Source organism: Pteropus medius, unplaced genomic scaffold (assembly GCF_902729225.1).
Source record: "Pteropus medius unplaced genomic scaffold, Ma_sr-lr_union100, whole genome shotgun sequence".
In the NCBI taxonomy this organism is placed as follows: Eukaryota; Metazoa; Chordata; class Mammalia; order Chiroptera; family Pteropodidae; genus Pteropus; species Pteropus medius.
In genome coordinates, this window is record NW_024340699.1 from 14141483 (window position 1) to 14151831 (window position 10349).

Consider the following 10349-nt stretch of genomic DNA (forward strand, 5'->3'; position numbering starts at 1 on the left):
GGTACTGGACCTTTTCTGTGTTTGCAAAATTGCTATTTTGTATTAACACAACATTTGATAAACATTTGTATTAAGAATAACCCTGCCAGTAAGTATTATTGTCTCCGGTGGAGTAGAAAGAACTTAAATAAATACAAATTCAAGGTGCCTCACTCTGGCCCAGTTGTCTTTTTAAAAATAATGTTTGGCAATTCTTTTTTATCAAAGCAATCTCTGTTCATTGTTGAAAACTTGGAATATTTAGAAAAGCATGAAGTAAATTAGAACCACTGACGTCGCTATCTCTTACTGTATAACAAAGGATCCTAAAATATAGCGCATAAAACAGCAATAATCGTCAACGCCCCTCGTGGCTCCGGCCTGTCAGGAGTTTTGTCTGGGCCTCAGCTGGCAGAGGTGAAGCCGCGTCCACTCACGTGTCTGGTGGTTGATGCTGGCAGATGGCTGGGGCCCTCATTGGGGCGGTTGGCCAAACGCCCTGTTTGAAAATGTAGATTTGATTATTGTTCAGATATGGTGAGGCCACCAGATCAGGAGATGATTGCCATTGAAAAGATAGTTTGTTCCTCATGGTTCCCAAGAGAAGGGCCACGCCATGCCACGTGGGGCCACACGGGGAAGCTGCAGGGTGGGCACGAGGCAGACGGATCGAGGCACAAGTACGAACATGGTTTCTGTGCCGAGGAACGAGTGAGGCAGGGTGAGCGGGCGTAGGGTTGGCTGTTTGAATAAGTTAAGCGGGCTCTGGGCACAGGGGCGGACCCCAGTTATATGGTGCCTGGCCCTGGAGTGACGGGGGTGGGAGGTTAGTGGCCTGGAGCCCCATAGAGGCGAGGAGGGATGGCCTCCAGGTTGATTGGTTTGCTACGAAAGGCGAGCTCACAGGTGCATTGTTTACTATCTATAAGGATTGGCTGATCTGGGAGGGGCAGTCCCCCCTCCCCCACTGCCATGCTCAGTAAGGCCCCAGGTAACAAAACATCAGAAGAAAAGACGTGCTTGATACACACCCACAGGTGGCTTCCTCCTGTGGTCTGGGCTTCCTTATGACATGGCGGCTGGATCCCAAGGGAAAGAGAGAGCCAGGCAAGAGACACGGAAGTCGTGAACCACCACTTCAGCCATGTCCTGATGTCCAACACAGACCGAAAGGCTCTCCCAAGGCCGAGGAGAGGGATGCAGACCCCCTCCCGCCACCCGATGGACGAGAGTCCAAGCAACAGTGTCAGAAGAACGTGTGAGATGGAACGTGTAAGTGACATGGATGGTTTTGGAAACAGTAACCTGCCACAGACTCCATCACCCAGGAGCAGCCACCGTTAATACTTCTCACGCAGCCTGCATGTCTCTTTGAATGTGATTTTACAAAAGAGAGGTAATTGGTTATTCACGGCATGTCGTGGTCTTGGACAGGTCCTTTGGCCTCTCTCGGACACTGGATTAAATTAGCGCCACTCCTACATTTCTTTCCTTTTGAACTAGAAAGAAGACCCTCCAGCCGGACGAAGCCCTTTCTCCCCAAATTTGAAAAATGGACACTTGTTCTCAATTCTCAGTTAAAAAAAAGTTAATACATAGTATTTTCTCAGGCTTAATTATTTTCCTTATATGTCATAAACCAAATGATACCATCGAACTAATGCTCACAGGCAACGGATCAAGTAAATAAACAAAGAATTGATACTAATGGAAATGTCAGACCCAACCAAGACTATCTGGTTCTTCAGTAATGTTTGCCCGAGGCCACATGTGCCCATGTCTGGGACTTCACGTTATGGCCGTATCGCATGCTCACACTTTTGGCCGATGAAGTGGATCCTAACTCCCACATGGTTTGAGATACAACTTATCAACATGTCCCCAGTCTCAAGAGCACTGGAATTTCCAGAGGATTCACTACATGGATGGTTTAGTGACCACCAGGGTGGGCGATCGCTTCAGTCTCACGGAGCCTAAAATTTTTGACAAGTAAGTGTGGCTCGAGGTTCTTTACAGCAGACCAAACGCTCAGCGTAGGGTGACGTGACATGATCTATTTCAACAGCGTCGAAGCCTTTGCTTGTTCCAGCTGAACGTGGCCACGGTCCCGGCTCCACGTCTTGTTTCCATGCTAATGACTTTGAACCAATGTTTTCCAGTGAAACGTCTCACCCGAGCTCCAGATCCCTTGAGCCCGCCGCCTGCTGGGTTGCCACAGCAGAATAGACACATGCACATCAAACGCAAGATCGAATATCATCGCTCTGCGTCCTGCTGGTCTTATTCTGGTACGCCAGACAGCACCGGTGCCCGGCAGCACCAAATCGTTGACTGAAAGTCGCCGGCATACGAGGTGGGGGATAATAACAATCGCTGCGTTGGGCTGATGAGTCTACATGGCTCTGAAGCACCGCTATTTATAGGTCCTGGTGCTGAGTTCATCCAGAGGGAAATCTGAGGATTAAATCACGTGTTTTGCCAGCCCCTTCTGTTGAGGCCCGTGTGACGGTCCCTGAAAGAAAGGTTGGGATCTAACGCTGTCTCCGTGCGGGCCACCACTGCCCTTCCTCTCTTCTGGTCCCCAAGAGCCCCCCACCCGTCTCTCTGGCCATTCCCTGGGAACCTGCACTTTGACCTAACCAGATGCTTTTCCCTTGGGCTCAGCCCGGCTTTTCACGTGATTGACTCCCAGGACTCTGCCCCCCTCTGGTGGCCATGGAGGGCATCAGCATCCCATTTTTGTCCTGCAGATTTCCAAAGATTTCCAAAGATTTCCAACGCTGAAGTTCAAAGACTGGTTTTGTTCACCTGCCCATGGGCTGGGTGCCGGATACCAAGATGAATACAGCTCAGTTCTTGCCCTTGAGAAGCTTCCAGTAAATATTTAACAAATATTTACTGAGCACCTACGCTGTGCCAAGTTTAGCAATGGAGAAGACAGATGAGTGTCGCAAACCCTAGTGTGTGTGAAACATACGAGCAAACAAACAGTAATAGAGGCCTGCACTTCAAGAAAGCAGATAATGAGATAGAGAATGGTCGCAGGGGTGACCGTCCAGTAAATGGTTGGGAGCCAGTGGCAGAGCCAAGTTTTAATGAGGGAAAGGTGCCTGCGAGCAAGCACGCCAGGGAGAGCATTTTAGGGAGAGGAGACAGCAAAGAGAAAGGTTTCGGAGGATGAGATGAGCTTAACGTGCTTGAAAACAGAAGTCTGGGGGCTGGTGCTCCTCGGAGCAGTCAGTGGGGCCAGCTGGAGGAGGGTTTTGCAAGCCCTGCTTTACTCTAAGTGCAGAAGGGGTTCGTTAGAGGATTTTAGGTAAGGGGCAAAAACCTCTGATTTGTTTTTAAGGAACATAGACTGACATAATGTGGGCTTGGTTCAGTAAAAACTGAAATAAAAGATGAAGGCCGTGGCAGCTGAGGAGGGGTGTGGAGCCAAGTCCAGAGTCGGGGGGACCTTCCCGTGCAAGGTGCATTAGTTACCTATAGCTGCACAGCAAACTGTCCCAAAGCGTACTGGCCTGACTGAGCAATGACATGGCTCGTTTGCATGCAGGGTGAGTTGGTGCTGGTTGTTGGCGGGAGGCCTGGGTTTCTTTCTAGGGTGGCTGGCTTCCCCTAGGGAGAGTGATCTGAGAGGGAGCAAAGGCGGAAGCCATGTCCTTTATGATTTAGCTCCGGAAGTCACTGCTATTTGGGCAACATCTTATTGCTTGCACTGGTCAGCCCTATGTAACAAGGCGGGTGTGGGGACCCTACGCGGGAATGAAAACCAGAAGTCGTGAATCTGGGGACCAGTTGGGGGGTTGGCTACCACGCAAGCAACACCTAATCTGAACCTTAAAGGACGAGCTGAAATTGGCCGAATGAAGTTGGTGTGATGGGCCTGTGTCCCCTTAAAATCCATATAGCATCTGACTGTATTTGGAACTAGGGTCTTTAAAGAGAGGATTAGATTAAACTGAGGTCACCGGGGTGGGCCCTCATCCACTATGACTGGTGTCCTTGTAAGAAGAGGCATTAGGACACAGACAAGCCCAGAGGGACAACCACGTGAGGACCCAGGGAGAAGATGTTTACCTACAAGATGAGGAGAGAGGCTTCAGGAGAAGCTAACCCTGCTGGCATCTTGATCTTGAACTTCTGGCCTCCAGGACCGTGAAACAATAAATTTCTGTTGTTTGAGCTGCCCAGTCTGTGGTATTTTGTTACGGCAGCTTGAGCAGACTAATACAGTTGAGAAAGGAGTTTCAAGGCCAAGAGTATGGCCTGAGCAAAGATGTCAAAGCGTGAAACAGTGAGGTGATATCGAATGGTTGGCATCACTACACCCCAAAGAGGGGGCCAGCCAACGTTTCTTGTAAAGGGCCAGATAGTCAATATTTTTAAGCTTTTTGGACTGTCAAGTCTCTGTTGCATGAAAAATTATAAACAACATGTGAGCAAATGGATGTAGCTGTGTTCCAGTAAAACTTTATAAAAACAGCGGGTCAGATTTAGCCCACAGGCTTGCAGTTTGCCAAGCCCTGCTAAAGAGGGTGGGAACTATCTTACAAGGAAAACCCCTCACTCTTCAGGTCAGGGTGAGGGGAGAATGCAGATGGATACGAGGTGCTCTGCAGAGGTGCATGTGAGGGGGTCCCATAAAAGGAATTATTCAATTGCGCAGTCTCGGGCTCAGCTCTGGGCTCTCCCTCTAGCTGTCCGATCTGAGCCCCTATTTCCTCAGCTGGGAAGTGGTAGCATCAACATCCACCTCGCAAGAATTGACGTGTGCTATAAATGAGGTGACCCGGCATAGGGTCTGGCATACAGATCGATAAGGTCTCTTCCCTCTGTCCACTCTCCCTTAGCAAATACAAGGTTCATACTACACCGGCTGTCAAGGAACAGGCTCATTCCCAGGGTCAGAATTCTGCCACTTTATGCCCAAGGCCACGTGACTCCCCAACTCTAGCGTGGTACGAAGGGACCTGTCTGTGAAAAGCCTTTTTCTGAGGTGAAACCCCAGCCCCAGGGCTCGTGCCAAAGTGAGGACACGGTTACCCCAGGAGGGTGGTTAGGCCAGAGCCTTGGAGCTGATCTTGCTCAGTTTTGCATTGTTTTAAGCAGAGTGTGTCATGATCTGATTTGTCACTTAAAACTCTGGCTGCTGGGTGGGGGACAGATTGCAGGGGTGACAGAAACCCGTCACCCTCTTCTCCTTTCCGTGTCTCATTTTCATAGATCTGGCCGCCCGCTTCCGGTTAGCGCTTGCCTCAGTCTGCCGTCTTCCATCCTTCGCCCCATTCACTACAGGACTAATAGGTGGGGACACAACACAGTCCACTTGCCCCCCAGAGCCTGAGGCTAGGACTCGCACCCGAGCTCAGCACCGATCCCGCCCCTTCTGCCGAAGCCCCGCCCCTTGAGCTGCTAAAGGGGGCGCGCGGCTCCGCCTCGCCTCTCTGCAACCAGCCCCGCCCCTGCCGTCGAGGCCACGCCCACACCCATTACTTGGCCTGCAGGGGGCGCTCAGCCTCACCCCTCGGCGTTTCCACGCTGCTCCTTGAGGCCCCGCCCCCTCGAGGTCTCGGCCCTGTCTATTGGGTGGCCTGCAGGAAGAGCCCGCGCCCTGCCTCTCTTCTTGCCGCCGGCCCCGCCCGAGGCCCCGCCCCTCCAGGCCCCGCCCCCGGCCCCGCCCCGTCTGTTGGGCGGCCGGTAGGAGGCGCCGCGCGCGGTCACGGCTCGGGCTCAGGCTAACGGCGGGAGTGGGAGCTGAGCGGGAACGCCGCGGTGGCGGCAGCGGGCTGGGCTGGAGGTGAGTGCGGGGTGCGCGAGGAGAGGCGGCGGACGCGGGGGCCGCTCCGTGGCGGCCCGGGCCGCGGGGCACGGAGACCCGGCGTGGACGACGCGGGGCGCGCGCTTGGGCAGCGGGGCCCTCACGGGGCATCTCTCCAGCTGCCCAAGCCAGGTTTGTCCAGTTGCCATGGAAACCGGCTAGCTCTCGGGGCCTGGCGCGGCCCTGGGAGGGTGGGACCCGAAGGCGAGCCACGAGGATGAGGGTGGCCCAGCCTTCGGGTTCCAAGGGATCTCTGCGGCCACCGCCCCCTGCGATCCTTGGACCTTGACCCTCCAAACTAGAGGACCCCGGGGCTTCGTCTTCCTGGTTGTCTTCTTGGAGGCGGGTCTGGCGGCGCCGGCGCCGCGGGGGAGCAGTGCGCAGGGGTCCAAAACCCCCTCCGGGCTCGGCGCGGCATTCCCCCCCCCACCCCGCCCACAGCCTCTCCTGGTTTTCCTGTTCGCACAGCAGCGCGTTCCCCACTCGTGTGCCAGCCGAAAGCATTGTTTCCCAGCTATTTCTGTACCACTTCCAGCCCAGGCTACAAACACCGCATCTAAGAAAACAGATGCTGAGCTGGAGCTCCTGGGGGCCCCGCGGAAGAGACCGGCTTCTTTCCCATCAGGGAGCCGGTTGGTGGAGCCCTGGGAGCTGCAGAGCCCGGGCCTCAGGCCCCAGCACCCTGCCAAGTGTTTGGTTAATCTGAATTGCCCAGAAGAATTTTCCAAGTCTCCTGTGATTACAGGTGTCTCCGGTTAGCTGGGGTCACCTCTTGTGCAAGCTGGGGTCACCTCTTGTGCATTCCAGAGAGGTGCCAGTCCTTCCTCTCCAGTGTCGGAAAAAGTCCCCTCTCCAGAGGCTGGCGTGTCAGAATTAAATCTGATTAAATTATTTCGTCTTTAGAAGCATCGCGGTGGCTGGCGCTGTCAAGATAGGATTTATGGACGGTGGGAATAAAGCAGAGCCTGCAAGTCTGCTCCCTTCCTTTCCTGTCCTGGTGGCAACTAATGGATTCCACATTGCAGTGCTGGATCGGCCACGTCCTCCGCCCATTTTGTCAGCCTCGCACTGACCTCACTGCGCTCGCTAGTGTGAATCGAGCTTGTTTTCGTCAGAACTTGGACTCTTCCCTGAGAACGAGAGGAAAACATTCTCTAAGAGAAGCAGCAGCCAGCGTCCTACCCCCTTGGGCCCGTGTTCCCCCAAGTATTTGTGTGAAAGAGGAGGGAAGTAGCAGAAAAGGAACAGGCAGGTCCTGCCTCCCCCAAACCAGAGCTGGCTCCCCAGGGCGTGCCCTGCTCTGTGGGGTATTCCTGCATTCTCGCCCTTTCCGAAAAAAAAAAACCAAAATGGTCCATCCCATTGTGACAAACAAGCTGTATTCTGCATTCGGTGACTGTGAAGGACGGTGATGAGTGGACAGGTGACTGGCAGTAGTGACTCTCTGAAAGTCGCCAGAGAGAATGACCGTAAGGAGAAAAGAGCTTCCTGATGAAACAGATCAGGGTCTGTTTACTGGGAATTATCGAGGCTTCAGGAGTTACTGAGAAGGCGCGAAGCTCGTTCTGCCTGTTGTTTCTGCTCTTCTTTCGCGATACTGCACACTTTGCCTCAGGATCTGGCACAGGGGACCGCTGAAAACGAGACACGGGCCCTCACTCCCAGGGCCCCGGGAGGGACTAGCAGTTGTGTATTTGTGATTTTCGATTACTTTCTTATTAGAGCAGAATTGTATACGCTTCAGACCTTACCGACCGAGCGCAAAATAGCAGCTCCTGTCCCCTTGTGCCTGCGGCCTTCTGGGCTCTTGTGTTCACTTCATTGCTTTTCTGTGACACGGGGGTCTTTCGGCTTAGACACAGATTCCGGGCTTTCTGCATTGTATTTAAATCTGCGTTCAGACATCATCTCGAAAGGCAGAGGTTTCTGAGCCACAGCTGCCACTTTGGGTTTGGGTCGCGAGCCTGGGGCTCTGCTTGAAAAGGCCAGGTGAGGGGACTGTTTGTGGAGGGGTCAGGTCCTCGGAGCAAAGGGTGTCCCGGGAGGCACGCGTGAGCAGTTTCAGAGGCAGGTGGTGTGCGTTTCAGAAGCTCGGGCTGGAACCAGCAGTGGCGTGAGCTGCTGGTGGGTGTGCACAGCCACGCAGTCGTCACGTGCGTCCTCTCCGATGCTGTGCTGTAAATTAAATTGAAGCCTGTCTGTCGAAGGCCCACAAGGGGAAGCCACAGCCAGCGGTGGTCCCCGAGGATTTGGCAGGGAGACTTGTGACACTTTTCTCACGAAGCCTTGTCCGTGTTTATTCCTTTACAGCTTCACTCCCTCGAGGCCCTCGTTCGACGTGCGACACCCACATCTTCGGAAAGCCACTTCGCAGCACACGCTTCGCGGCGGTCAAGCGTGAACACCAGGCTGTCGGATCAGGGGGCTGTCCCGATCCCCCAAAAGGCAAAGGTCAGTGTCGGAACCCTGGTTTTGGTGCGCGAAGCCATCGGAAGTATTTGGGAGAGTTCGCGGTCCTCTGACGGACAGGCCAGTTCTGGAGGAGAGGAAGGCGGGCCTGCTTTTCGGCCTCCAGTCATGGAGCCCTGGAGGGAGGGACCTGGGCAAGTCCCACCCGGGCCTGGGCGGACAGCCAGAACAAAGCCCAGGTCACAGTGGCAGTACCACAGCTCCGGACGGCTGCCCTGTGGGGGCGCCTCGGGGTCAGTGTGGGCCCTTTGCTTTGCTTTGGGGGCTCCCTAGTGCCTTCTTCTGCCCTGAGCGGTCACCTTCATGCCCCAAAAAGCCCTTGTCAGCGCCTGCAGAGCCACGAGTGAGTGGGGACTGAATGTGTTGACTTCAGCTGGGTTTAATGTCACAGTGGCACGTGCCCAGTGCTGCCAGGTCCTCACTGAGACCTGGGCACTGTTTCCAGAGGCTTCTAGGAAATGGGCTTTACTCCTTCGCCTGTCTGCTTTGTCTCTGGTGAGGACACAGCAGAGAAGTAGGGTGCTGTAGTTAGGCGACGTGCAGTGTTCAGCACGCCGTCGGCTTGGTGTAGAGCTTCGTGTTTACGAAGCAGACATCTTCCTGGCCACGCCCTCTGTTCCCACAGAGCTCTGGGGGAGTCCCATAAACTGGCTCTTTAGAATCTAGGCCCTGGGGGCACGAAGTGCACTAGACTGAGGACTGTGTGATTCACCGAAGCGTCCAGGAGCCGTTTCCCAATTTCCCCACCACGACGGCATCTGTGGCCTGGACAGGGCCCGAGTACCAGGCCCTGCATTGCAGTCACGCCTCCCCCGGTCTGGAAGAGCCCTTTCGTGTCCTCTGGGGTCGGGTGGACTTTCTGCTGTCCCAGGGACGTGGCTCCTCCAGGCCAGGGCCCGCAGTTGAGGGCCAGCGTGCTGGGGTCTGTGTTTGTAACTCGGATCGCTCTCCGCCCTGTTCGCAGGGCTGCGGCTGGCCTCTCCCCTGCCGCACCTGGGTTCCAGCGGGTGTTATGGGCGGGCGCGGTCCGTCGGGTGTGGTTTATGGCTTTTCTTTGGGTGCGTGTGGTAGGCGGTGGGCCGCCTCGCAGAGACAGGGCCCTGCCAAGGTTCCGCCCCGCATGCAGCTTGTGCCCACACGGCCGCACTGTGTCCTGGCTGCCCCCCGCCTCGGGGACCCTGCAGCACAGCGTGTCTTACCTTTTGTGACCTCATTTTTCTCTCTAGCAGTGGTTTTCCTCGAAGGGCACTTCGGCCCATTCATACCTGCTTCGTTCCCTGGCATCTCCACTGTCTTCAGCCATGTCCTCGCTTGTGCTCTGTGGGGACTGGCCAAGGGTGGCATGTCTGCTGCTTCCATTGGGCACTGGCCCCGGGCGGCCCGTTAAGTTGGTTAAAGTTCACGTGCGCCGCTTTGCCCTTGGGACTCCTGATGGGCGATGCTGATCCCCTCTGCTTCCTCCCAGGACACGGCTTTTTCCCCACCGCCAGCTGAACCCGCAGCCCTCGCCCATGAAGACCGGCCCACCATGTTTTATGGGACACACTTCATCATGTCCCCACCCACCAAGAGCAAGCTGAAGCGGCAGGGCCAGCTGCTGTCCAGTGTGCTGTCCCGGACGCTGAGCCACAAATACCGTGACCTGGACGCCACCGGCGATGACCCCGCAGAGCTCTCCACCCAGCTCTCAGTGCCCGGGGTCCTGAAGGTGTTCGGGGACAGCGTCCGCACAGGCACCCACTACAAGAGTGTGCTGGCCAGCAGCACGTCCAGCGCGCAGGAGCTGGTGAAGGAGGCCCTGGAGCGCTACGCCGTGAGCCCCGAGTGCGCCCGCCAGTACGTGCTGTGCGACGTGGTGGGCCAGGCCGGCGACGCCGGGCAGCAGTGGCGGGCCGAGTGCTTTCGGGTGTTTGGGGACAACGAGAAGCCCCTCTTGATCCAGGAATTGTGGAAACCGCGAGAAGGCTTGTCCCGGAGGTTTGAGCTGAGAAAGAGGTCCGACGTGGAGGAGCTGGCAGCCAGGGATGTGGACACCGTGACAGCAGGTGAGGAGGGGGTGACGGAGGGGAGCGGGGCCGGT

General features: G+C 55.6%; 1 protein-coding gene across 1 annotated transcript in view; it reads left to right on the forward strand.

The window, feature by feature from the left end:
- The first annotated feature begins 7123 nt into the window (after positions 1 to 7123).
- RADIL (Rap associating with DIL domain) overlaps positions 7124 to 10349 on the forward strand; it is a 50381-nt gene continuing 47155 nt past the window's right edge. The window contains exons 1-3 of the mRNA XM_039878840.1: positions 7124 to 7269; positions 8111 to 8251; positions 9735 to 10314. Of these exons, the coding sequence (XP_039734774.1) occupies positions 7264 to 7269; positions 8111 to 8251; positions 9735 to 10314 (727 nt within the window). The 5' untranslated portion in view covers positions 7124 to 7263. The remainder of the gene's footprint in view (positions 7270 to 8110; positions 8252 to 9734; positions 10315 to 10349) is intronic.